The sequence below is a fragment of the Gavialis gangeticus genome, unplaced genomic scaffold (assembly GCF_001723915.1).
Source record: "Gavialis gangeticus isolate Ggan-Ray unplaced genomic scaffold, GavGan_comp1, whole genome shotgun sequence".
NCBI lineage: Eukaryota > Metazoa > Chordata > Crocodylia > Gavialidae > Gavialis > Gavialis gangeticus.
In genome coordinates, this window is record NW_017729018.1 from 12,173,808 (window position 1) to 12,200,713 (window position 26,906).

At 52.7% G+C, this 26,906-nt stretch overlaps 1 protein-coding gene across 6 annotated transcripts in view; it reads right to left on the reverse strand.

The window, feature by feature from the left end:
- The window catches only part of SBNO2 (strawberry notch homolog 2), a 117,331-nt gene continuing 90,425 nt past the window's right edge, over window positions 1-26,906 (reverse strand). For all 6 annotated transcript variants that reach the window (XM_019513541.1, XM_019513540.1, XM_019513542.1 and 3 more), the window contains 27 exons: window positions 22,047-22,139; window positions 21,495-21,591; window positions 20,786-20,946; window positions 20,198-20,331; window positions 19,639-19,729; window positions 18,121-18,264; window positions 17,519-17,636; window positions 17,001-17,106; window positions 16,247-16,400; window positions 15,942-16,118; window positions 14,982-15,079; window positions 13,132-13,214; window positions 11,917-12,117; window positions 11,181-11,356; window positions 10,739-10,870; window positions 10,143-10,278; window positions 9,332-9,444; window positions 8,462-8,533; window positions 7,786-7,894; window positions 7,395-7,469; window positions 7,049-7,192; window positions 6,162-6,256; window positions 5,408-5,500; window positions 4,754-4,885; window positions 4,078-4,154; window positions 3,496-3,686; window positions 1-3,049 (listed from right to left, as the gene is read on the reverse strand). In XM_019513541.1, coding sequence (XP_019369086.1) covers window positions 2,424-3,049; window positions 3,496-3,686; window positions 4,078-4,154; window positions 4,754-4,885; window positions 5,408-5,500; window positions 6,162-6,256; window positions 7,049-7,192; window positions 7,395-7,469; window positions 7,786-7,894; window positions 8,462-8,533; window positions 9,332-9,444; window positions 10,143-10,278; window positions 10,739-10,870; window positions 11,181-11,356; window positions 11,917-12,117; window positions 13,132-13,214; window positions 14,982-15,079; window positions 15,942-16,118; window positions 16,247-16,400; window positions 17,001-17,106; window positions 17,519-17,636; window positions 18,121-18,264; window positions 19,639-19,729; window positions 20,198-20,331; window positions 20,786-20,946; window positions 21,495-21,591; window positions 22,047-22,139 — 3,828 coding nt within the window. In that variant the 3' untranslated portion in view covers window positions 1-2,423. The remainder of the gene's footprint in view (window positions 3,050-3,495; window positions 3,687-4,077; window positions 4,155-4,753; window positions 4,886-5,407; window positions 5,501-6,161; window positions 6,257-7,048; window positions 7,193-7,394; window positions 7,470-7,785; window positions 7,895-8,461; window positions 8,534-9,331; window positions 9,445-10,142; window positions 10,279-10,738; window positions 10,871-11,180; window positions 11,357-11,916; window positions 12,118-13,131; window positions 13,215-14,981; window positions 15,080-15,941; window positions 16,119-16,246; window positions 16,401-17,000; window positions 17,107-17,518; window positions 17,637-18,120; window positions 18,265-19,638; window positions 19,730-20,197; window positions 20,332-20,785; window positions 20,947-21,494; window positions 21,592-22,046; window positions 22,140-26,906) is intronic.

A 26,906-nucleotide genomic window follows, 5' to 3' on the forward strand; every position in this document is an offset into this window, starting at 1 on the left:
TGGCTTCCTTTCCATCTTTACTGAGCAGAATGAAAAAATTATCCTTCTGAGGCAAGTAGAAAATTTAGGAATTATTAGTCAAAGGCACATATTCTAAAAAAATCTTTGTACATATATACATCTCAATTAATTATAAATACACATAGAAAAAAAAACAAAGGCAAACGACAAGCAGATTAAAAAGTGCTAACAAAAAAGGAAGGGGGGAGAGGTAAAGGGACTTATTTAAAAAAATACATACAATCAGTAGGACGACAGCATAATAATTTAGTTAAAAGATATCGTTACATATTATTAAACCCTGACGCAAACACAGGATTGGGGGCGAGGGGTAGAATTTGCCTGAAGGTGCTCTGTCGTTTCCAGAGATGGGGTGGGGAGAATTGCATATATCTTAAAATTAAAAACAGCAACAAAACCACCACATACAACTCCAGGGAATGGGTTTCAGGGGATCCCCTGGGAAGGCGTGACCAGAACCAGAGCACCTGGTGGTTATTCCTGAGATAAGCCTCTTTGAAACGGGTCTTTGTTGGGGGTAGGAGGGTGTTATCTTTTTGCTGAGGGTTCGACAAGTGCCCGAATGGATGAGACGAGACATTAAATAAGTGCCCAGAAGCTTGGAGGGAAAAAGGGGTTTTCAAAGCTGTGGCTGAGTGTTGCGAATCTAGGGCATCTCCTAAATGGGCGCAGGTGGAGGCAGGGTTGTAAACAGAGCCCCAGTGAACCGGCAGGTCCTGGCTCCAGGGAGGCCTGGGAAAGGCTGTTCTCTCCCCTCTTAGGAAAGGGGTCAGGAGTCACCACGTCCTTGGGAACAGAGAAGCATTCAAACACCAGGCAGGAGACGGTGGGAGGGTTGGGCAGGAGTGCCCCTCGCCCATCATATGTCACGCTTTGGGCTTGTGCTTCTGGGGGAAGGAGGGGGACAGTTTTTCCCATCTTTGGTGCTCATGCAAGGTAAGGAGGTTGCCTGCAGTTCTGATCAAAGCCCCCAGCCCCAGGGAAAGGGGTGTCAGCAAGACCGACCAGCCTGCCCAGCATAGCAAAGCCCAGAGGCTGCCACGAGCGGATCAGGAGAAACAGCCCTTCCTCCTTCCTGGCCAGCACTGGGGCCTGGGGGAGGGACAGTACAGGCCAAGGTGGGCATGGAGCTGCCCCAGGGATCTCTCTGGAAGGGCTGCATGTGCTGGGGGAAGGAAGGGGAGAAGGCAGCTCCCCCGCCCTAGGCCGGAAGCAGCAACACTGCAGTGAGATGCATTCCAAAATGCTTGGTGCAGGTGGGGAGTGTTATCCCCACGGGACAAGATGGGAAACTGAGGCACCTGCAGGTCTGGGAGGAAGGGGGTGGATGGGGATGGGGACGGATACTCTCTGCTAAGCAGGAGTTTGCTCTTTGGTACTGAAGATGGCACCTGCTGTAGCCGCTCAGCATGGACGGTGCTGCTGCCTGGCCCTGCCTTGCTGGCCCCTGACTTCTCCCAGGCACATCTAGCGTAGGCCGTGCTGGAAAAGGGAGATCCAGACATGGAGCCTGGGCCTCTTCTTGTGCTCCTGGAGTTGGGGCTGCTCTCCCTGCCTGTCTGGCAGGATGGGATGCTTGAGCTGGTGGGTGACAGGCTGTACAAATAACAAGGGTCCAGGGGAATGTGACTTTGCCGAGCCCTCAGTGTGCCCAGGGGTAGGGACAGGGATGGGACCCATGGCCCCTCTGCTGCTGGCCGGCAGAAGACTGATAATGGGGTCCCAGCAGTAAAGAATGGGGGGCACCCCACCGGGCTGGGACACTGGCTGCAGCCCTAGCGGGTGTCAGGTCCCTGCTGGTGAGGGGCTGTCAGACTGGGCTGGGGGAGCGTGCGCTAGGAGTCGTCAGTTTAACATGTCCCCCATGCAGCCCTCTGCAGACAGGCACACTCGCTCAGGGGCTCCACACTCAGGGGTCTCTCGACCTTCCCCGTCCCTGCCTCTGGGCTGGGCCCAGTGCCTGCCCCGTCCCCTCCAGAGCTGAGTGCTTGGAACTGAGCTCTGCAGCAAATGCCTGAAATAAAGGCTGACTCCAGCCGACCTGACAGAACCTGCCTGGGATGGCTGGCAACAGGGGCCGGTCACTGGCTTGCTTCCCTGCCTGGTGAGTGGGGTGACAGCAGGTCAGTAGTCTGAGGGAAGGTGGGGGGGTCTGTCAGTGGCCCTCCTGGGTCGTGCCTGAGCAGGACTGCTGGAGCAGAATGACCATGAGGCCGGGCTCCTCTGCTTGCTCCCTCTGTCCGTCTCCATGCAGGCAGCTGCCTCATGCATAAACAAACTCTGCTCTATAGAGCCAGAGCCTCCCGCCCCACTCCTGCCTGTGGGGCATTCCAGGCTGAGGCCGGGGCTCCCCCCACTCCCAGCAAAGGATACTGGATGTGCAGGCACCAGGCACCGGTGGCTCAAGGGTCACCATAGGGTCCGCTGAACTGGATAACGCTCTGGCGCTCCTGCGGGAGTGAGCTATCCTGGGGAGCCACTGACAGCGTCCGCAGCATCTCCTCCAGGATCTCCTTGAAGTTGATGTTGGCTTCCTGCTGGGTGAAGTCATCCTGTGGCAGTGGTGGGGCCTGCAGGTGGTCTGTAGCAGCCAGGGGCAAGTGTTCGTGCAGGGTGGGGTGGAGGGGCCCAGGGCCCCCTGGCAGCATGGGCATGACAGGGCTCTCATAGGCCGGGGCCAGGCCGTAGCCTAAGGGCACCCTGTGCTGCTGGGGTGGTGTCAGGCCCGGCCCGGCAGAGAAGTGCAGGGTGCCTGGCTCTGGGTTCGGCGCCATGTCGAGAAGGCTGTCGCTGGGGGGGCTGTAGGTCAAGTCCAGGATTTCGTTCTGGCTGAGGGAGTGTCTGGGCAGGGGGGGCGGGACCTGCGTGAGGTCCAGCAGTGGGGATAGGAAGTGCTGGGGCAGGCCATAGTGCAGCCCCCTGTCCTGCACCAGCAGCAGCCGCTGGTCCTGCTTCCGCTTTACGTTCTCATGCATCTGCTTCAGTTCCTCCCGCACCTTGTATACGCAGCTCTCGGGGATCTTTATCCCTGTGGGGCAGACATGACAGGAGGCACCAGTCAGTCTCCTCAGTGCCCAAGTCCCCACGTCTAAGCTAAGGGAGCTCCATCCCCTGCACATCTGTGCCAATCTGAGGGGGCAGCTCCCTGCTTCCCTGCAAACATGCCCCTGCTGCTTGCTCAGGCCCAGACATCCAGGAGGGGCGCAAGCCTAGGGTCCCTGCACTGAGCCAGGTCCCAGCCTGCACCACCGCCCCGCTGAATGCTGGCACTGGGCCGGAAGTCACTGCGGTTTATCGGGCAGCAACTGGGGTGCCCTCATGTCCTGAAACCTGGGGGGCCCCTGCCTGGATCACACCCTTGTGCTAAGTTTATCTGCCCTCAGGACAAAAGAATAGGGCATGTCCTGCCACGCCGCCACCCCAAGTGGCCCTTTTGCCCATACCCAGGCTTGCAGTACCAGCCCCATCACTCACCCACTTGCTTCTTCTTCTCCTTGGTCTTAAGGCGGACAATCTGCAGGTAGCTCGTGTTGGTGATGTCTGCCATGATGCTGGCGATCTTGCTCCAGACCCGCAGCAGGGCACCGCACAGCATGTAATAGTGGCGAAGACGCATGCCCTGGAAGCACTCCTTGCCCTCCTGGATCAGTTTGCAGTTGCGATTCCTTTACCATCACAGAGGGAGAAGAGCAGGGGGGTTATTGCTAGCTCCTGCCCCTGCCCCATTTCCCAAAGCTTGTGGGCCCCTCAGAAGTAAGAACTGGCTGGCAGGAACTGCCCCCTGCCTGCCCCAACACTGCAAGGCCTTGTGTCAGAGCAAAGCCTGTAATGTTGGGAGGGGTTCCTCTGACCGCTCCTCAGAGCCCACCTGAGCAGGGCAAGTCTGGGGCTGGGGCTGGGGCTTCCCTCGCAGCCCATGGCCCAGTGTGAGCAGCTAACACAGGCATCAAGCCAACCTGGGCAGGCAGCTGCAACCCCAGAGAGGGGGCTCTGTCTGGGGAGGGAAAGCACTGCTCCCCCACAGCCAGGCCCGGGCCCCGGCCAGGCCTCACTCACCAGATGGCGTGGTTGCACTTGGTGAGGGAGAACAGGTAGTTGCTTTCCCAGTGCTCCTTGGCCTCCTCGGGTGACACCTGCAAAGGAAGCAGCCGGAGCAGCTCAGACTCTCCTGCTCTCCTGGGGCAGGGAGTCGGCAGCCCGGGGCTGCACATCAGGACACCTGGGTTCTACCCCCATTTTGTCGCAGCTGGGAGTGACCCCGAGCCTGTCATGTCAATACAGGCCTCAGTTTCTCCCTGTTAACCAGGGAGGACAGTGCTTCGAGCAATGCCAGCCTGGGAAGGGAGGAGCACGTGACAGCCACAGGACAAGGAGGGCTGCTGTCACCCCCACGTCTCCCAAGCACCAACTGCAGTGCTAGAGCCTGAGCAAATGGGAGCAAGTGGCACAGGCAGGGGCCACAGTGCAGGCTTTCGGCCAGGACGCCCTCTGCAGTGCAGGGTGTGAATGGCCAGCATCTTCCCAGATGCCCCCCGCCCATCTCCCTGGCGCCTGCCAGGGGCCCGAGTTGCAGGGCTGTAACAGAGCAGGGACCCGCTGGGAACCCCAGAGGAACATAAGTGGCTCAGTCTCATGCCAGGGCTGGGGCAGAGGTGCCTGTGTGAGGACAGGACTCAGCCCTGCAGTGACTGAATGAGCGAGGGCAGCAGCTGGGTGCCAGCCCCCCACCTACCCGCCGGTACTTCTTGAGGAGGCTGTCGAGGCTTTCGGCCTGGCTCTGCTTCCCGATGTTGGGCTTGTAGAGGAGGAAGTTCTTGCCACGGTTCTGCTCTGCCAGCAGACAGGTGTACTTGGAGCCCCGGGCCTGCGGGTGCAAGGTGCACAACTATGCTCACGTGTGTGGCTGGCACGGAGGGGTCCAGGTTGCCCAGGTACTGGCACCACTGGAATCCGCTTTCCCCAGGCCTTCCCCTTGGGGCCTTGCTGTGAGTGGCAGGATGCACACAACAGACCAAGCCCTGGCACAGCCTTCCCTGGCCCTGCAGCCTCCTGGGGACCTCTGGCCTGGCCTGCTTTGAGGCAGGTATGCAGTGCAGGGGTTGCTGCCACAGCAGGCAGGACAGGGAGTGCCTGTGTACAGGGGGCAGGGAATTTCCAACCAGCTCCCTCCTCCGCTGACCTGCCGGCACACCTGGATCCAAGGCGGCTTCTATTACCCACTTGTGGATGGCCCAGAGGCTCTCCTGGGGACCCCATGACCAGGCAGAGATCAGCCAACTGCTTCCACCAGCCCCTGGCTGGTGCCTGCCAAACCAGCCCTTCTCGAGCTGGCATCACCCCAAACCTATGGCCCATGGCCCTGGCACCTCGTGGGCAGCAAGCTCACCTTATAGGAGAGGTAGAAGCCATCGTCGGTTCCTGTCAGTTTGAGAGATTTCTCATACGCGTCCTCCCACTTCATGCCCCTGTCGACGCTGATCTGATCAGGACAAATATGTGGCATTATTCGGGGTAGGGGGGCATCAGGGTCTCCCCTCAGCCCAGCTGTCCTCAACATGCTGCAAGGCCCCTCAGCCCCGAGACAGCCAAGCTGGACTTCCAAGGGATGGAAGCCCAAGCCAGAGCTAGCCGTTGAACTACACTAAAAGCGCCCGTGTGACTGCCTCAAGGAAATCTGGGCTCTCACTGCTGCAGGAATCTCTGCCCAGCCATGGTACCCAGACCCTCACCCGGCTCAGGAAAGCAGAGGTGAGCATAATGCCTTCCTGATGCTCAGAGGCGGCACAGGACACTTCTATTGCTGAATACATTAATCCTTGGAAAGGATGGGGGGAAAACCAGGGTGAGCCAAATGCCTGGGGCAGGGGTCTTTCCTGGGATCTCATCCCCTCCCCTTTATCATTCTGTCTTAGCTCCCTGCGGCAGGGACATCAGCCTGGCCCCTCCATACAGCACCTATTACCAGGCACCCTGATTTGTGACAGGGCTTTAGCTCTACAGCGCACAGGGGAATGGCTCCTTCCAGCTGCTGTACAGCCCTACACCAGCAGCTCAAGCTAAGGTGGCCTGCAAGACAGTTGTGGGGCCAAGCAGTCACGGCCAGGGCTGCTGGGCAGGCTCTTCCCTGCACTCCTGTTTACCTTGTAGAACACGACTTGGCCGTCCTGGGGGTGCCCAGGGGTCAGGAACATCTCCTTACTCTCCTCATAGATCTCATCCACTCCCGGGGCCAAGTCTGTGGAGGAGGCAGGAAAAGAATATGCACATCCCTCTCAGATCTGGAAGGCACAGCGTGGGTGGAGGGAAGTGGCTTCTGGCCCTGGTTCAACCCTCCCCAGGGATTCCCCATGCCAGCGCCCTGCAGGTCAGCTCTGTTTGGCAGCTGCCAAGGCACCCAGCCAGGGTAACTGATCCCCTGGCAGGTGATTCCCAAGCAGGAGGGTTCTTTGCATTCACTAGCAGGGATCCCGTGGTCAGGGGCTGGGCAGAGCTATGGTTGGGTGCTGAACAAACCCCGTTGTCCCAGAGGAGCCCCCAGAGCTCTAAGTAGCTGTACCAGGGACCTGTCCTCCTCTGGAGGAATCACCATGGTCCTTGTGGTGTTGTTCCCTATGCCAGCCCCTTCACTTGGGTCCAAACCCACAGTCAAGTGCCCCCCCTGCCCCACCTCATGCCCAGATCCAGCACACAGAGCCCTGCCCCCTACCCCACTACGTTCCCAGCACTGGAGAGCCCAGGGAGGGCAAAAGAAGCTGGGTTTGACAGGGGGAGACTAAGGCAGAAAGGACATTAATGCTTCCACGACAGGACATCCATTGTCACAGGGTCAACAGAGCTGTCAGAAGCAGCATAAGCTGGACATGAGTGTAACTGTGCTGAACACTAACGGGCCAGTCGCAGCTAACAGTGGCTGGAGGTGGCAGATGGACATTGTGGAGAGCTATTGGCCACAGAAGAAGCAAGCAGGGAAGGTGGGGGTTGGACCTACACCCGGCTGGAGGGGTCTGGGCCCCTCTCCCCTCCCTACCGAGGATGCCCATGTCGTATCTGCCCTCCTTCTTGTCCTTCTCGATCAAGTAGTCAAAGGTATCGGAGAAGTACTGGAAGAGCATGTTCTGCTTGTGCACCTCCAGGCCCAGGATGCGGTTCAGGAACTTGGTGATGGAGCAGTCTGCAATGGTGGCAAAGAATGTGGTGAGGTGGGGGGGGGCAACAGGCCAGTCAGCAGCAATGGCCCCTTTGTGCCCCCCACCTCTCAGTGTGGTCTCACACCCTGTCCATCCTCAGTGCTCCCTTGGTCCTAGCTGGCACCTGGCTCTGCCCTGCAGGCCGAGTATCTGTGGCCCTTGTGCATGGGATGACCCAACACTCACCCTTCTCCACGGAAATGGAGCCATACTTCATCTCCCTGCAGCAGATCCCGACAGAGACGAGACCTTGCTTCATTTCTGCAATGACAGTGGGGGGCGCTCATGAGCTGTATCATGGACCTTCTTCCCAGCACGGAGCAGCCCTGAAGAGTCCGCCACTCTGCCAGCAGGCAAACCCACCTCCCTGAGCCGGCGTCATCTGACTCGTGTCCTGATACTGCTGCATTCTCAGCCTCAGTTCTGCTGCCTGGCCCCTTCCTTTGGTCTTCCCCACCCACCAGACAACAATGAATTGCTCCCAGCGCCATTCCCATGACCCATACTCTGGCCCCAAACAGCTAAGGCAGCAGGCAGCATCTCCAGATAGAAACCCTTCAGGCAAAGCCATCCTCACCATGGAAAAACGCAGCCTCTCCACCGGGATAGTACTTGGGCACGGGCACCTTGCTCTCGCCATGGGTGAGGATGGTGGTGAGGACTCTGTCCAGCGCTCTTGCCCCGTACTGCAGCAAGGAGAGCATGGTCACACGGGTGAATCTAACTGAACTCCCTCCTTGCAGGGTGGAGAGTCCCTAGGGACAAGGTCCTGCCCAGCAGCAGGAGGGGAGCAGGAAGAACCTCCCACCAGATGCTACTGTAGTAAATGCAGCCCCAGAGCATGGGCCTTGGGGGTCTGAGGGGAAGCTTTGGGACCTGACAATCAGGGGTCAAGGGGGCTCCTCTAAAACAATGCAAGCTGCAGAAGTGATGCCTGAGCACAGCAGCCTGCATGTTCTCACCCTGGCTCAGACACCAATGCCCTCTCTAGATAGGCAATCTCTCCCCTGCCTTCCAGTAGGACAAAGAGGAACAGTCTCCCCTCCCTGACGGGAAGAACGAGGTGCTCTCAAGAGCCATTACACACTCCCGGTGCTGACATTCTGCAACCACACGGGAAACTCTGGTCCCAGCTCTCACAGGGCTGGACTAAGTCCTGGTGGAGCCAGCACTGATTTCATCCTACCAGAGGGGTGTGCCAACTGCTCTCAAATGGACTAGCTATGATACCACGCGGAGCTGCTATAAGGCACCTTGTTCTCAAAGTTGTACTTGCTGAGGTCCCTGGATTCAGTGGCTCTTCGGTCTCCATGAGTTAAGGCACCCTAGAAAAAGACAGCAAGCAGGAAACTTTTAAGAAAGGCTGGGGAGGAGGAAGAGCTCCATCCTTAATGAAGATCAGTTAAGCTTCATGTAACAAACTGATTCCTCAGGTCACATTTTTCTGGCCACATCAACTGGTTGTATCAGATCAACCTCACCACTATTCCCGGGACTAAATGGGACTGTTAGGGATTAGTTCTTCCATCCTCCCTGGACACATCCAGGGCATTCTCCTACGGCCTCCTAATGCATCACATACTACGTGGCTGTGCAGCCTCCATATGGCAGGTAGGTTGCTTATCACCCTTATGTTCAAGGGTGTTTTTAATTCCCTGAGCTGCTGTGAACCAACAAGGGAAGGATGATCAAAGCAAGCAAGGCTCAGCAATGCTACAGGCAGGCACCAATCTGATGAGATACAAATGTATTCTGCATTTGCCAGAAATGGTAATACCTGAGTCCAAGGTGCTGCCTGGCGTATAAGTCACTAAAGAGCCCATCTGCCTTTTGGAAGGGAATGGGTGTGAACTTCTGACATGATGGGGAAATTCCAGCAGCTGGTTTACAGCCTGCTTCCCCAAATCCTTCCTGCCATCTCCATTATAGACTGCATTTGGCTTGGCTTCCTGTTCTCAGCTACCAGCCTGCTGGAAAGCTTCCTCCTTGCACCACAGAGATGCGTTTCAGGGAGAGGTAGTGTAATCCCTCGCATGGGGGATGTATGTGGGACCCGGGCACTTGGCAAATGACCTGCTTTGGGAGGTTCTGAGTCTTGCACTGCCGCCTATCCCGGCACTTACTAGGCTCTCCAAGCGCTTGGCAACGATGGATGCAAACCTCCTTTCCCCTGCCAGCTCGGAGATCAGGAAGACGTACTCCGGGGCAGAGACCTGATTCGATCGGTGTGTTCGACCTGCCAGTGCAAAGGGGTGAATAAGGGGGATGAGACTAGCCTGGTCTGCCTGGTGGGGAAGGAGCTGCTCTGCCAGTGACCAAGAGCAGTGGTTTGGAAACTGAATCCATCCACAGCTTCTTGGGGTCTTTCCCCACCTTGGTGCTGCTAAGCTCAGCCCCATCCCCTCTACCGTTCTCTGAGCCTGCTACCCTGGCTTACCATGGACGAGAGCATGTGAATATGCCATCCATAGAGTCCCTGTGTAAAACTGGGCTGTACATGCACTCCTTTTATGCTCCAGGAACAAGAGGCTTGCTTCACCCTGGGAACTGGCTAGTGATCGGGTGCAGTGCTGGCTTTGCACACACAGCACAACCAGCTCAGTCTGCTGTACCACAACCTGCTATTGCAGTCCAGCCCCTTACTCCTCTGCATGAGTTACAGGCAGTCCACCCTGTCCACACAAGTGCTTCCCCTTCTCGCTCCAGAAATCCTCCATCCCCAAGCCCATGTGGACTTTCCCCCAGCGCAATGCCAGCTGCTTCACATCTGGATTTGTCTCCAGGCTGGACACGTTCCAGGACTGCCCCACTGTGATACTGGGCTCCCAAAACAGTCTGGGATGTCAGGCAAAGGCTGCACATGAACCAAAGGCCTGACCCGTGTTCTACAGCTAATGAGTGGAAGGGAAGCGATGGAGAGCACCAGATTCTTACCGAATTGCTGGATGGCCCGATCTGCACTCCAGGGCAATTCCAGTGTCATGTGGACCCGACGCTTCTGGTTCTTCACCCGCCGGTCTGCTTGGAGGGAGATACCTGAGCTGGAGGCCTCGGAGATTATTGCTACAAGCTGCAAGAGACACAACCAGAGTGAGGAGTTGCACTAGAGTCCCCAGAGACCTGGGATGTGGCTGCAGGGGAAGCAGCTGAGCAATCCCAGGCTGCAGGGTCAGTCCCATCCATGGGATCCCTTGCTGATTCCAAGTAGGGTCTGGTTCGTATTGGTTTTCCAGGCCCAAGGGCTGGCAGTGAGCTGCTGGGGGTGTGTAGAGCCTGAAATGCCACCCCACAACACTGTGCAGCACCCACTTCTGGCTAATAGGAGCACAGCTTCTAGGCTCAAGGCTCCAGCTCAGCAACCTCTGCCAGCAGGAGAGGGAACAAGTGACAGCCTTCAGGAGCAAGGAAACTCTAGCTGGTAGAAGGGTGCAAAGGGGAGGCGTAGAGGAAGGGAGAGGGAACAATTGATAGGTCCCCTCTTGCTCCGTCTCACCACACCTGCTCCCAGGCAGACGCTGGGCCCTGCTCACCTTGTCCCCATTCATAAAACGCTCCTTCTCCTTCAGATTGACGTGGTCTATGGAGAGGCCCTGCTCTGCCCGGGACTCGAACACGACCGAGCCGTCTGACCTGCACACCACCCGGCCCTTCCTGCCCGTCATCTGCATGGCCCGGCATGGGAGAGACAGGATGTTAATGAAACACACCCGTACACACCCTCCCCGCCATCCCCAGAAAGTGTATTTCAGGGAAGGTCTAACAGTTCAGGAACTAAAGACTCAGGTGACAGCAATCGCCAGCAGCTGCAAACTCAGTCTGTGCAGCCAGTCAAGAGGGGGCACATGACGCTGGGGGCATGGGTACACCCCTTCCAGAGCTGACATGGCAGTGCCCACTCAAGGTGACATGAGGGACAACCAGTCTGGCTGCCCCTACCTCACAGAGACAGTTCCCCTGCCCAGGCCGCCATACCTCTGCCACGTGGTCTGGGCCTCCAAAGTGATTGATCAATTCGTCCAAGGTATTGAGAGGTAGCTCTTTGCCCAGTGCTTTTACTTTTGCTAGGAGGTCCTGCTTCATCTTCTCCACGTGTTCGATCACTCCCAGGCTGTGCAGGTCCTTTTGGGAAGTTGGCAAGTACAAACTGCCTGTAGGGGTGAAAAGCACAGGCTCAGAGGCCAGCCAGGAAGTGGCAAACATGAGATCCTGGGAGCAGCAAGAGGCACAATTGCTGGGTGACCCCTATGGACCTAGCAGAGGAGCCAGCTGCTGTCACTCTCGCATGCCATGTGTGGGAGAGCTTTCTCCTGAGGGCTAACATTTCGTGTACATGTGCACACCCACACCCCACTGTCAATTCCAATTAGAACAAGGCCTGCAAGCCATTTGTTTGCTTTTGGCATGTGACTCAGGGCTCTAATAGCATGGGTGGTCTAACAGGCCCAAGAAGCCTGGGTTATCCATAGCTCTTCTTGCCCAGTCCCTAGCAGACACACAGACTGACTCAATGGATCAAACTCAGCTGTGATGGCAGAGCTGCTTCCATGGAGGGCCCCAAGACACCAGCTCTGCATCAGCTCTCCAACCCTGCTGGGAAGCCAAGCAATGCCCCCCTCAATATACATAAGAAGAGCACTAGTTTGAGGGATGGTATCTCCCCTGTGGTCTGTCCCTGTATTGGAGAGGCATTAACCCCAGCATGGCTCACCTCTGTCCTCGGAGGCAAAGCCATTGTAGGTGTGCTCAACAAAGATGACGTCATCATTGTCAACCACGGACTCCGGGGAGGAGTTGAAGTCACTGTCCAGCCCCACATCCGAGTCAGTGCTGCTGTCATCGCTGATCTTGATCACGCTGGAGGGATCGTAGCTGCCCCGCAGGGCCTTAGCACAGCGGCCTCTCTGCTTCCCTGCGAGGGACAGCGAGCAGTGTGAGAGTGGGGGCCCCGTCCTCGTGGGGCAGCGCATAGCAGCAAGCACTGGCTCGCAGAGAGGAGGCACAAAGGAGCAGAGACTGCCCCAGCAAAAGGCAGATCTGAGACACGGACAACTCGGAAGGGAAAGAGAGAGGCAGACAGAGAAAGAGAAAGAAAGAGAGAAAGGAAGGAAAGAAGGAAGAACGAGCCACTCTCATCAGGGCTGAGGCTGGCCATGATCTCCTGAGCATGGCTGAGCCTGGTTCTAGCTGGGTGCTGTGTTAGCAAAGCAGTGTGTCCCACCCCTCCACCTCTGTGGAGAAGGTGCAGACTTAACTGTCACTAGAGGAAAAAGGCTGGTGTGTTAGCGTTGGCAGGAGAGCAATCACTGACTCCCAAGTGCAGCAAGACGGGCCCCTGCTTATGACTGGGCCTGTGTGGCAGCCTGCTAGGGCTGCTTCCATCGAGCCATCAGCACCACTCTGTCCTTTTCCCACTTTTGCCCCATCCCTCTTGCAGAGAACCCCGGGTCACACAGGAGACTGTTCTTACCTGCAGCTGCGGCTAGGGATTTGCTAGGTGACTGGATATTTTCCAGGGCACCTGCCATGCTATAAGGTTAGGGGTGCGGGACAGAAAAACTCTTTGGCAGCAAGAGGGCTTGCACGTGCAGCTGGGACTCTGCCCATCAGTCTAGAGACAGCAAGAGTAACCTGTGTGGCAGGAGGAGAGGGAAGGAGGCATGGCTACCGGGCAAGTCACAGGGGCTAGTAACCACTTTGGGGGAAACGAGAGAGGTTTTGAGGGTGGGGAAATGACCTGGAGGGCAACTAGCTACATGCCTAGGATGAGACTGTTGCAGGGAACTGAAAGGGGGCAAACCAAAACCAGGGCAAAACAGCAAAAGCATGAAGTGGGGGAAGGAAGGAGGAGACACAGAAAGCCGAGTGGCTGGGGTGCAGCGGCAAGGCAGGAGGGCAGACGCTGGGCGGGGGAGGGGGGTCTTACGTTTTCTTTTAATGCCAGTTCCTTTTTCTCTCTTTCTTTTGGTTGAAGGAAAGTGCTTCTGAATTAGTGATAGAAAGACGCCTCTGAAAGTAAGATGCAAAATTTATTCTAGCTACCCGGAATAGGAACAGCTGCTGGTTATACTGTATCAGCGTGTATCTGTGAGGGCACTCTGTGCTAGAGAGAAAGGGGGTAAATCCAGCATTATCTCCCTGCAAGCAAGTCTGAGCCAGTATGCTTCAGATCTACAGGCTAACAGGGACTCGTGTGGAGAGGTTGTGGCTGTTTCACCGGAAGGCCCTGATGGGAAGTGACGTGAGATAGCTTGGGTTGCAGCTGCAAAGCTGCAGCCTTGGAACAGGGACTTTGGGTGAATGCCACACATGCAATACAAGGGACAACACTCTCTCTTTTAGATTTCCATCTGCTTCTACCAGACCCAGGAGCAAAACTGTTCTGGGAAACTACAGCAACATAAGCACAGACAATCATGGGCGTGGTGCTGCCACATGACACACCAAAGCTATCAGATCTTTATATAGCAGGTCTGAAGTGGGACACTCTAGATTTAGAAGCTGTTACATCAGGAGCAAAAAATCTGGTAAGTCCCGACGTTCCCAAAGATCTCAACGCTTTGCACAGCCTAATGTGTCCACTTCCCTGCCAGGTACTGGGTTTGCCAGAAATGGCAGAGGAGTTCAGCTCACTTGTGTCTGGCAAACACACTCTTCTGAGCCTAACTGGGAATTGCTGGGCCTCCAGGTAAAGAACACTGATATGCAAACATGGGCTATGTAGCGGGTCTCAGTGACTGGGGAGGAGGGAAAAAAAAAAAAAAAATCAGAAGAGGTGAAATCAAAAGGATGCATCTGTGGGCTGTTTGGCAAATAAGAGATTATGCTTTGATGCTGACTGCACAGGGAGGGGGTCAAGCCCCTGGGTTGGTGGATGAGCCTTTAATGAGCTCTGGCTGAAACAAATGCTGAAAGCAACAGTGGTGAGGCATGGATGTGATACTTGCCCACTGTGAGACAGAGGGAACTAGGGCAGGGGGTAAAGCCAGACCAATCTACTTAGACTGCCTGGAGGTGCTGCAGGGAGACAGATATCATACTATTCCCTTGAGGAGACAGAGCACAGGGCCTGAGGCTCCACGGGGTCTGAGTTGCTTTTGAATATGGATTGAGTTCACTTAGGCAATTGTGAGAACATGGCTGACCCTGTGCTGAATACAGTGAGCTATCCCAGTCATGAAGAAAGGAGCTCATGCATCAGTCCAACCCATGCTAGCGCTTTCCTGGGATAAGGCAGGGAGAACCATCTGCTGCTTTGTACCGATGTCGAAAGGTGATTGTTTGAAATCCCAACTTTGCAGCAGGACATAAATCTGATTGTACCATCCCATGTCAAGATACCTGTAGGGTCTTAATACCTCTCACCAAGTAGGGCTGTGTTGTTCATTGTTTTTTAATACTGTAAGCTTAAAAATACCCTGCGGTATCTCAGTGTTGAGGGCCATGTTACCCAGATAAGTTCAATGAAATACCCAGCAAAAATCAAAGGCATGTCTCTTTCTTTCTCTCTCTCTTTCTCTGCCTCACCCCCTCCCCCTCCACTCCTGGGTACCCAACCCAGGTAGCTGCACATGTGGCTCTTCTGGGTGCATGAGAAGCTTGGGCCTGGGAAATGCGGCATCTTGAATGCCCCAGCGAAGCCTTTTCGGGGCTTGAGGTGGAAGGCATTGCCTGGGCAGAACTGCAGTACGTAAGCCACCCTGGCAGTGAGCCCACCATGCTAAAGCCTTTCCACTTTCCCTCCTCAGCCCCAAGAGCACAAGGATCTGGACTCACTCTGCAGCAGAGACAAAGCAGTTTAGGTGCCCATCGTTCTCGTCCAAGACTTCCCTGGTGCGTGCTTCACCGGTGGACTGCAGCCCAATGACGATGCACTGGGGAGAGAGGCAAAGGGCAGCACAGCCCTGTGTTAGCAAACTGGTGTCATGCTACACTGTAAGCCAGCCCTCGCAGCCTGCCAGTATTAGCAGGCAGCACTATTTTTCCTTCCTGATAACAAACTCGCCGATTGCTCTACATTGTTCCTGACTCAAATTTCCCAGTTCCAAGGGACTGCAAGTCCAAGACACGCCAGAGCTGAAAAATTGGGTATATCTGTCAGCTCTAAGTCAACTCAAAGCATTCTCCCAAAAGCATGGCATCAGGTTTGCTGTAAAACGATGCTAAGGACAATCCTGCATTCATCCTGAACGGCTGGAAATGAAACCCCCGAAGACCTGATTTCACCAACAGGCGCTAGATACCTTCAAATCGCTGATACGGTAAGCAACATGTGGCCTCTTCATTGGGAACAATCATGGATTAACTTCTGTGAAAAAACCTTTCTTCCCCCCCACATCCCACCCAGGTGACAGAGAAGTATGTACTAAGCAATGCATGGCTGGGCTTCAGTATGCAACAGGTTTATGCTGGGGGGAGACCAGTGACATGAAAGATGAGTCAATGCTCATTCACCTCAGTATAACACAGGTCTCAAGCAACACAGAGGGGCCATCAGCAGGGCTGTGGGACTTAGACTGTGTGTGTTATCTGGAACCAGGCAACCCTGTTTGGCTCCAGTGATCTTTGTAAACATCTCAGTGATGTCAAAAGGCTTCACCATCGTCTTCCAACCATGCTGCAAGAACAATCAGCTTCACTGCTACAGAACAGCATTTGTGAGACCTCCCTTGAATGCCCACGTCCTGCCAGGAGATGTGCTTACCGAACCTCCACAGCTGCGCTCAAGTGCCATACCTTGTCTTTTGCCAGTTCCTCCTTGGCGAGCTCGACAAGGCGCCGGACTTTAGCAGCGATACAGAGATACTTGAAGAAACGCTGGTGAGCAGACCAGAACTGACCCCACAAGGACTTCCGAGACTCCAGGCCAATCCAGTCAGCAGCCTGCTGGAACACCATCAATGCCTCTGCCCACTGGAAGCATCAAAAGGAGAAGCAGGTCAGTAACCCATTTGTGTCATTGATATTCATATTGTTGGGATGTCAGAACTGTTGTCACGGCTCTCTGGAGAGAACTGAGGGATGGTGGGGACCCGGCTCACCAGCTGTGCTGCTTTGTTGTAGACAAGCTTGTACTGCTGATCCAGCGGGATTTCCTCTATCCTGAAAGTGACTCCAGAGAAACTGAGCTGCCTGGCGATGTACATTCCACTCACTTTCATGTCCATCGCCACAATTTCCATTGCACCAACACCCCTGAGGAGGAAAGATGGATACAGGCCATTAGGGAAATCCCTTTGCTCTGAACAGCAGCAATGAGGAGCAGGCCCAGCTGGAGAACTAAGGCCTGAGGCTAGGGTTTGGCATTTCCGTCAAGTTCTCTTTGGGCAGTAACAAACCCTGCCCTCTGTCCCTACACTGCAGGTCCCATTCCACATTTCCTGGGTGAGCAAATCTCTACTCCTCTTTCTCTCTAATCCCAATGGAGCTGATGGTGAAACCAAAATGAGAAGTGAGGCTGTCTGACCAGCTGGAACTGTGCAACAGCCTCATCTTCTCCCCTGCTCCTCCAGAAGAGCTCCAGCACAAGCCATGTCTGCTCTTATTCTGAACAGACACTGGCAGCTGCCTTCATTTAACACTCATTGCTAAGGAGGACACAGTGTTCTGCTCCATCACTGACAGGACGGCTCAGTACTTAATAGCCAAACAGATGGGGAGTTGGGAAGGAAGGAAAAGGGCACAGCCAGGGAACCAGTGGCAAAGGGCAGTGCCGCCAAGCAATGGGTTTCTCCCTGACCCAAACTAAAGCCAGGACTTGTAGAAGAGAAGCCAGGTAGGACTCCCAGGACCTACCTCTTTTCAATTGCATGCAGGAACTCATCGAACGAACGGAAGGGGGTGCCCTCTCCCCAGATCCCCAGGCGGCTCATGTATATCATGTTTTTTGGCTCGGAGGCACCTGTTTGCAAGGAACGCACTGTTAACAAAACCACAGCAGCTGCAAATAGCTTCGCCCTAGGCAGGCCTTGCTTGAGCCAGCCCTTTTGAAAGCTCACAATAAATTCTTACTGCATTTTCCAAAAAGGAGTTAGTTTTCCTGCTTCTGTGGGGCCTTTCAGAGAACTTTGCAAAACCCTGCCTTCACTGTACGCTGGTCAGGGAAGCAGTGCTATACAGACTGACCAGCCAGCAGGCAAGGGGTTAAGAGGACTTGCCCAAAGGTCACAAGACAAGTTGCCCAGCTAGGAAGAAAGCCACAAGTCCTGACTTGCAAGTCCCCTGTATTAAAGGATGGTCACATGCAACTATTTTTTCACCCAACACCTTATTAGCTGACTGGGACTAGGGAATCCCCCAGCACAGACTCTTACCTGTGGCACTGGCATAGACAACCCTGGATAGAGGCAGTTTGTTTTGAAGGTCCAACACTGCTTTGCCAATTTTAGTGGAACTAGCATTTTTGGCTTTGTGGCATTCATCGAATACGATCTACGGGGGAATGTCAGTTAAGGAGAACGAGGTGCATGGTCTTCATTGAGGGAAGTGAAGGAAATCCCAAGCCAACTCCCTCCAGCATAGCTGAATCCCCTTCAAACTGAATCCCACCCACCCAGAACCTCTCACTCCAGGCTCCCTGCTCCTCAAAGGCTGCAGCAATTCTCCACCCTTCCTCTGTTGTTCCCTATTGAATTACGTCCCATTGTCACGCAGAGGGGAAGAATGCTGAAAATATTAGTCACATATCCACCCAGCCTCTATTCCCACAGATGCTCTAATGGGAAGATTTTCAAACGGGATTGAAGGGACCCAGTAGCACAAATTCCAGCCACTTGCACAAAAAAGTCACATGGAGCATTTTCAAAATCCCATTTCATGACCAGACTGAGCTCACTCTCATCTGGGACAGCTAGTACTAGTGGCTTTACTGAGCTCAGCTCCCTGGAGACAGATATCGGTTATCTTTCTAGGATACAACTCCGTCAAAGTTCTCCCCACACCAGTCCATAATCTGCTTTAATCGTGTTCTGTGCTGTCCGCCCGCTTGGCTTTCACCAATCAAAGCAGGGTAAGTGGCAAATAGGACTCCCTCTGAGGTAGCTGTGTCACCGTATTTAATCTATAGAGAAAGAGTAAGAAAAGACCAGGCACTCAAAATGCTTATGTATAGCACATTTCACTTCATCGCCTGCCTGAAACCAAAACAGCTTGGAAGACAGCAGATACAGGGCGTATGCAACACGCTGTGTTGCATTTAAGGAGCTGTTATACTCATATCGTGCAACCAGTACAGGGAGAAGAGACACGAAGGCTCACTAATAACAAACTTCTTTAAAGCTTGTATTTGGCACAGAGGTTTCATGATGACAGAAACCTTTAGCACTTAGATGTATGTCTCTCACTGTCAGCGTGCTGGCACATCTGGATCTATTTAATGAACACAGAATCCTGACTTGGAGGCAAGTTCTTGGCTGGCTGGAGTCACTTATTTCTTTTTTTAAGCAACAGCTTTGCATGTTATAATTAAAAGCCTCTCCCCGCTGGTTGTTTACCTCCTTGCAGAAGATGGCTTCCTGTTTATTGTACAATACCGTTATGGTTCAACTGTACCTGACTTCATTGTACAAAGGAAAAACAAAGCATACAATGAGTTGCAGAAAATGCCATTCAAAGCCCTCTTGGTTTTAAGAGCAAACAGCTGTTTCAGTCCACCAAAGGCCTGATTTTAGAGATGCTGAACACATGCAGTTCCCACAGACTCTGGTGGGAACTGTGGATGCTCAACAGCACGCAAAGTGAAATGGTAGGCATTTTGGTGAGCTAGGCAGGAGCTAGACACGCACAAGGCAAGAAAAACTTTAAACAACTGCTACTGAGTACAGGAAGATTCCTCTGGAAGGAACTGCAATGCAGTGCTAACATCTGCTTAGCACTGCAAGTGAGGAAGTCAGGCAGGCACAGACTCACTCAAGTGACCTTAAAGGGGATACATGTTCAGAACCCATTGTGTTGGGTTTTTGCCAGGCCCAGCATCAGGAGTTCACAGATATATCTCACCCCTCAGGTCCTGTTACTAACAGGAACAGAAAAAGGGACCCTGAGGAACATGCACATTCAGGCCATTTCACACCACGTCTTGGAATGAGCAGAAGTCTTGCTGCTGTAGTATGTGCAACACTTGCACACACACTCTAGGAAAAACTAGCATGCTGTGTGACCCTGCCCTGAGACGCCTTTTACTTTTCCAGAAGTCAAAGGACCTGCAGTTCCTACAGATGTGTAGTGCAACTGGGAAACAAGTCTGTGCGACTCCAGTAACAGAGCCCAGACCAGAAAGAACACGCTGCAATGAGGATAACCACCCCCAGGCTCCCAGCTGCTCCTCTCTCCCCTGAACATGCCAAAAGGCTGGATACACGCGCTGCATAACCTGCTGGGAAAGATGCTGCCTATCAACTGCGCCTGGACGGCAGCCTTGGATTCCCCTCCTTACCTTGTTTAAAGCATGCACCGGAATGTTGGGGGCATTAATGTCCTTCAGGTCTCTCTCCGCATCGTACTTGAGATCGTTGGAGACACTGAACCTACAGGAAAGCACGGATTTGGTTATCTACTGAAGGAGACAGCACGTTGGGGCACATTCAATGAAGTGCAGCAACTAGATGCTGCAGGTGGAGCAAAACCAGACACTTCTCAGGCTCCCTACACCCCAGTGCAAGATCTGACAGCGGCCTCAAGCCCTGAGCAGAACTTGCCTGGAGCATTGTGCAATGTTTCTGCAGTAAACACCCATCAACTCAGCCTGTGAATTCTATGAGTAGCTCCCACTGGCTTCGATGGGAACAGTTTAGACTCCCCTCTGCACATACATGATCTGCCACGTCAAAGTGCTGTATTAACAGTAATTCATCCTCCCATCACCCCTGCAGGTGACAGGCAAATGGGTCCCAAGAGATAGAAATGATTCACCCAAGGCCATGGAATGAGTTGGCTCCAGAGCCTGCATATGCCTTTGGGAATTCCTGACATGTTAGCTCTCAGAGGACACTTACCACAGGGACTTCTTCCTCCCCTTCAGATAATTTTCGAAGATGATCCCGGCAACTGTTCTGCCCTTTCCGACTCCAGCCCCATCCCCGATGAGAAATCCAGCTCGCTGTCCATTGGGTAATAAAACTTCATGTTGCTGCAAAGTCCAAACCACAGTTGGGAGTTACCACAGACCTGCCCTTTGCTGCCATCTCTCACATGTGGTGTCAGAGCACCCCAGTCTGCCACCAGTGACCAACCCCAGCTTGCTGGTAGCAGGGGGCTCCACACAGGTAAAGGGAAGCGCACAGAGCTGAGCGACTGGGCACGAGTCAGATAGGATACAGGGGCCAAGTCAGAAAGCCTCAGCCCCACCAGGTCCCACGAACTGAGAATTCAGTCTCTTTGAACTCAAGCTCCATCAGTTCTGCTTTTCCTGGCACCCAATGTTATACAATACTCACTTAACAGCATCTAAAACCTGCACTGGGCTCCAATGCTCCCAGACTGCTGTATTTTCTGCTTATAACCATCGTGCTCATGAAAGCTCTGGTTTCATTTAATTTCTGCATGTGTAAGGGGAAGCCCAGAGTGCGGGGAAGCTGGCCTACCTGGCAAGCATACACAATCGCCTCCAGCTGTAGTGCAGAGAGGGACCCATCTTCAGCAACTGAGCTTGGGAGGGAAAGGGCGTAGGTGATGTCAGGCGGGGGGACGCTGGACAGTGTGCTCGTCTCCACCACCCGGTCGGGGTGGTGTTTCCCGAGCTTGGCTAGGAGGAAGGACACGAAAAACTGTCACCAAACAAACCTGCTGTGCTTGGCCACAACATTTCACCCGCAGACCTCAAGGCACTTCACTGAAAGCCCGAGGCCTCCCGGAACCATGGCAGGCTTGCTATCACCCTTGTGTTTTTACTGGGAAGGCTGAGGGTGGCTGAGTGACTGGCCCAAGGCCACAGTGAGGGAGCAGCAGAAGAATTGGGAACTGAGAGAGCAGGACTATGCTTCTAATCACTGCTTCTACTTTAGGAGTTTTTGGGAAAACCCAACATGATGCTGCCTTTCCCTCTGGAGAGGGCCTGGGCTGCTGAGTCACCCCCTGGATCAGCCAACAGCCCTGCCTGCTGCTAAAACAGGGAACAGAAAGCAGAGCAGCATCTGAACAGCCCTGTGAAGTCCACATCCAAAGACGTGCATAGGAGAGGTAGCAATGCAAACCCTGCTACCCTGCCTGCTGGACATAGAAGTGGCAGCACTGACCCCAGATCCCCACACCTAGAGAGGGCACAGCACAGGACAAGGCAGTGTCGGGACTCACACTTCGAAGGGACGTAATCTGCGTAGGTCTCCGTGTGCCCCAGCTCCTCTGCTTCTTCCTCTTCCCCTTCATCATCCTCCTCCGCTTGAGTCTGCGACTGAAGGTAAACATAACGTGAATCAAATACATGAGCAGCACTGAGTACAAGTCAAAGACCCTCACATTTAAATCACCCAGCACTGGGGCATACCCCTCAACCTTCCCCTCCTCTCCTTACAGAATGCAGCAGAGCAATAAGCAGTGGAGGCTGTCAGAGTCCAACAGTTTGCTGGAAGCCACCTTCAGAGGCCAGGCCAGACTATATTGTTCTGGACAGGTCTTCAGCTGGCTAATGTGAGCAGGGCCCACCTGTATGCTGACCTCTGCTACACAGGCTCAGACACAGCACAGCACCATCCACGCTGGGGAGCGAGATCCAATTCGTTTTAGCCAAAATGGCCTCTCAGTGCTGCTCATTCACCAATCCCCAGATCCCAGATTTCCTGTTTCAGGTTCTAACATTACAGCAAAAGCCTTGTACCCAAACCTGCAGCAGCAGACGCTCATTCTCACCTGATAACTTACGAGGAGCGGGGTGTTCGGGACAGCAGGAACTTGGTCATTCAAGCTATCTAAGCCCACGAATGGTCTGCCGGGAGAGTACAGCTGGAACAGAACACACACAGGTGAGAACGCAGCCTGGCTTCTCTGCCATCCAAACCCAAGCAGGACAGATCGGAGACAAGCACAAAACTGACACCTCTGAGGATTCACTTCTGCCCTGTGCTTAGGGCTGATACACCTGCCTGACAGGGGGACTTCAGTGTTTGCAAAGGCGCTAGAGTGACAAGGCCCAGGGCCTAAGATCCTTCAAATGCCCTGCAGGCAATTGTGGAGCTGGTTGACAAGAACTCATTGGAAAGTGAGCTCAGATGAACACTTACCTACCAACAGGACATGGGGCTGTTTGTGCTACTACAGTGTACACCTGTGGGTGCACTTCCTTCCCGGGTGTGGACATGCCTGCTCACTGGGACTTCACTCTCCATCAGAGGCATGATAACAGCACTCCAGTTAAAACCAAACCTCTGCGCTTTGGCTTGCAAGCCAAGAACACTGCACTCATTGTCTCGCCCTAGACGCACAGCATTTATCTGCCTGATTTCCAGTAATGGCACTGAATTGCTTGCACACATCCTGCCACTCTCAGGGCGCTTCTAACTCTGGTAAGTCAATGGTCCCTTTCAACACCTGATCAAAGTGATCGGGGGCACAGTGGGTTTTCACTGCACTGGGAACAATTAAGACTAGCTGGCCTTCATGATCTGAGTGCTGTTTCCTCATCTCTCCCCAAAGCAGCTCTGCAGAAAACTAGTGCCCAGCCCCCCAGACAAGTTTAAGACTTTAATGGGATGCTGCAGGCTTCCCTAGTGTTACTGGTACAGTGGGATCAGCAGTTTCACACTGTGCTGGGGGACTCGACCAGGAATTCTGCAGCAAGTCATTCAGAGGAAAAGAAAGAGCACAGGTTTGAGGCCGCAGGAGGAGACCCCAGCAAAATCATCACAGGGAGGGACTGAATGTTAATGAAAGAACACATATTTCACAGCCCTGCAACAGATTGCCTTGAAGGCAACTGGTTCAACCTAACCAAACCCAACATGCCATTTTGAAAAGCACCCTTTTCACAATGGCAATAAAAGGATGGACTGTGCAGTGATGCTGAAAGATAAGCCCTCTGGGCTGCGCTGGGCGCAGGAGTCCATTGCTTAGCACAACAGGCAGTGACTGCCCGGGACTGAATGCACGTAAGCAACATTCAGGTGCAGGCAAACTACTACAGGGGCCCTAACTAGGCAGTAAGAGGTGCACAGACTCCTGTTGGCCACTGCTACTGGGAGCCTGGTCCAACAGGATTGTAGGGATGGGCTGGATATCTCTGGATGAGAAGTGCCGTGTCAGACCTAATCATCATTACAGCATGTATCCAGCCACGACACCACAACCAGTTAAGAGGGTTCCTGAGACGCTCCTGCTGGGAGAGGCAGTTGATGAGATCCTTGGTCTGGTTCCATGCAATCAACAGTATGCTGGAATTTCCTACAGAGAGACTAAGGTCAAGCTATCAAAGCCCCGAGCCCAAAAGTAATCAACGATTGCATGAGCGGTGTTATTTCAATTGAACATTTGAGAAGGCTGCCAGGCCTAGAGAGAGAGGCCTGCTCCAAAGACAGAAGTGAAAGATGGGAAGGCGACAGACACAACCACATGGCTATTATTTCCTTTTTTTTTTTTTTTTTTTTTTTTTCCCCCCCCCCCCCCCCCCCCCGCGAAAGACCCACCCAAACGTATTTTTTTTTCTTTTTTTTTTTTTTTTTTTTTCAGCCATCCCCAATTACTGGAAGCCTGAGTCAGAATTACGAGAAGGAAGCTGGACAGAAGACTTATTTTCAGTGCCAGCAGATCTGGAGAGCAGGTGAAATGTCTCCACCTCAAATCTGAACTCAATACAAGCATTTCTATTCAATACAAGCGTTTTTATTCAGGCCTAGCTCTTGAAGGGCACATGAGACTGAGCTTGAGGGAAAAAGTATCCTTCACTGAAAAGAGAATCCAGGTCGTTCTTTGATTCATGGCTGTGATGTACTAGCACGGCTGATGAGGAGGCTCTTGCATGCACCTCTCACACCCCTGGCCCTTCAACTCAGTGTCTTGCAGGGACTCATGAAAAAGTATCTGGGCAACACATGACAGAACAGATCCTTGGGAATAACCCTGCTGTGGCCAGGAGCTGGACTGGATGATAAACTCCAACTCTAATTCAAACACTTCCCTCCCTTCTCTATTCCTGTCTGATGGCTAATTCACTCCTCTCCTTAGCTTGCATTACACATGACATATTACCTTATTGCCTCAGACACACTCCAAGCATGGGAACTTCACAGGGAGGAAAGCAGAACCAAGCACAGGCAATATACTGCAAGATCAAACCTTGATTTTACTTGCATTTGGCCCCTCTTTGCCTTCATTGCTTTTCTTTTTTTTTGTGCCCATCCCACTAACACCGCATGGAAACAGGAAAATGTCCAACTAAGATGACAAGTTGGCACTTCCTATATAAAAATCATTCACAGCCTTCTGGGAAGTGGGGGTTCAACTTAAAAAATAAAGTAAGTGCCTGAAATGATTTATGTTAATAAAATTCATTGATAGGTCCAGAAATGTCCAGCTGCAAGCCTGCAAAGTGTTTGCCCCCGACTTCTTTCATTTCAGACACGCTGGGGTTCTTTGGAGATGGCCACAAGAAAACAGACTAAGCTGCAATAAGTATTTTTAATGGATATTTCGCAATGGCATTTCAAATTATGCAAGCCCTGTTTTGTCAGCTGAATACCTAAATGATTGCTGGATGGTTTTCTTTCCTGTTGCCCCTGTTCCTGAAATGACAACAGGGAACTTGCATGCTATAAACATCTTCCCCCTCATCGAGTTTTGACACAGATAGGAGGGGCAAATAAGCACATCAGGGTTCTGGCTATTCCCTCTCCAAGGGTTTTGTCACGCACTTTTCTCCAGAGGACGTAAATCTGGTTTAGGGAATAGGAGCCTGTTTGTGAAGCTGAAATGCCCAAAAGCGTGGAAACGAATTGTGAAATTTTTCCTAAGTTTTCTCCTACCTACACAAAGCAAAGCCATGCCCCTAACAGCAGTAACGATGGAAGGATAGCAAGTATAAAATTGAAATAAGGAAATCTTTTTTTATAATCTATAGTGGAACTTGCTGTCCCCTGCTACCAAAACCAAATGCTTGGATGCTTATCTTGCTGGGGTGATCTGACCACAGCTAACTTCCTGCCTCATGGGCAGGGGGCTGGACCCGATGATCTCACGAGGTCCCTTCCAGCTCTTATGTCTATGAAAACTATGAATTATGGCAGAGAGCTCAGTATGATTTTAAAGAGGAATAAACTTAAGGAGACCTTGCCTTGTGTGACTAGTGCAAGAAAGGTCAAAATCCTATGTTTATGCCCTAAGCTAAATGCACATTGATCATTTAAGAAATTTCTCCACGAGAAGAGAATTTCAGAACTGTCTGTCACAGCTTTTCCTGCCTCTTCCTCTGCAGCACCTAGTACCAGCTCCTGTCAGAGATAAGAGAGGGGACCAGAAGGAGCTGTGAGGCAATTGCTCTCAGCAGGGGTGCTCATCACAGGATGCATCAGTTATTATAGAAAAATTTCCCAAGTTTATACGTCACTGCTGAAGGGCTGTTGGATAAACGGTGCTGACGGCTCTGAGGTTACAGACTATGACATCTTCAAGTGTTCTTGTACAATAATGTTTCCTGGCACATGTTAATTTCCATGGAAACAGCTGTCTAACCATACAAAAAACAGTGACATTCCTGTAACGAAAGAGATTAGGATGATGTCAGGCTGAGCTATTCCTGATATCACCCACCTAATAGCTCACTTTACCACCGCAGTGCCAAAGCAATGTTGTGACTGTCCAAAAGTAACGGAATATTAGCACTGCTGGGAGAAGATGATTTAGACAGATCTCACTCACACTGCTGGTACCTTGCAGCAACATATAAGCAGAGTCACCACCCCGTGTTAAGATGCCCTGCACATTAAAACAATCTTTTGCTTCTACCCAGTCTCAAAGCCTCCCAATAGATTGCTTTGGTGATCTTTGCTTTCTTGAATATAGAGAAAACCATGGCGTGAAAAAGCAGGTAATAAAACTGTATCACTCGATGCACTCTAAGGTGAACCAGTGCAATATCACAGCTGCCCATGGAAAAAATGAAACTGAAATTTCAAGGTTGCAGGCGTTAAATTCATCTGCCTCATCAGGAAATGCTGATAACAAAAACTTGAATTCACAGAGTGCAATGCAGAGACCATGTTCAAAATAAACATTTCTTGTTCCCAGAAGGAAGTCATTTATAAATGGAATTTCATGGATGGAGCTGGCCTGGTTTGAACCCAATCAGTTTGCAAGAAGGGAAGGGCAATGGGTGAGGTGACAAACAACACCATGCAATGCTAAGGCTAGCAGAAGCTCTTGTTTTATCATACTACTAACGTGAACTGGTTTCCCGTGCTGCGTTACACAGTTCTCTCTCCCTTTTTTGCTGCTGAATTTAGAAGAGGATTTAACTTGGAGGCAAGATTCATTTTTACACAGAAACCTAAATCACTGTAAAGAAAGAACGGATATAATAAGGCGTTGGCAGCTCCCCTGCTTTCATGGCATGAAGTTGTGTCCCGGTTTTCCAAGGCACCCAGACTAGAGGCTGTGACCTTGTATTTCTGCAGTCCAAACACTTCGTGCCTTTTCCTTCCCCTCAGATATCTTGAGTTCCAAATTCAAACGCCAAGTTATCAACCGCCGTACTTAAATGGCCTCATAACCACAGTATCCTAA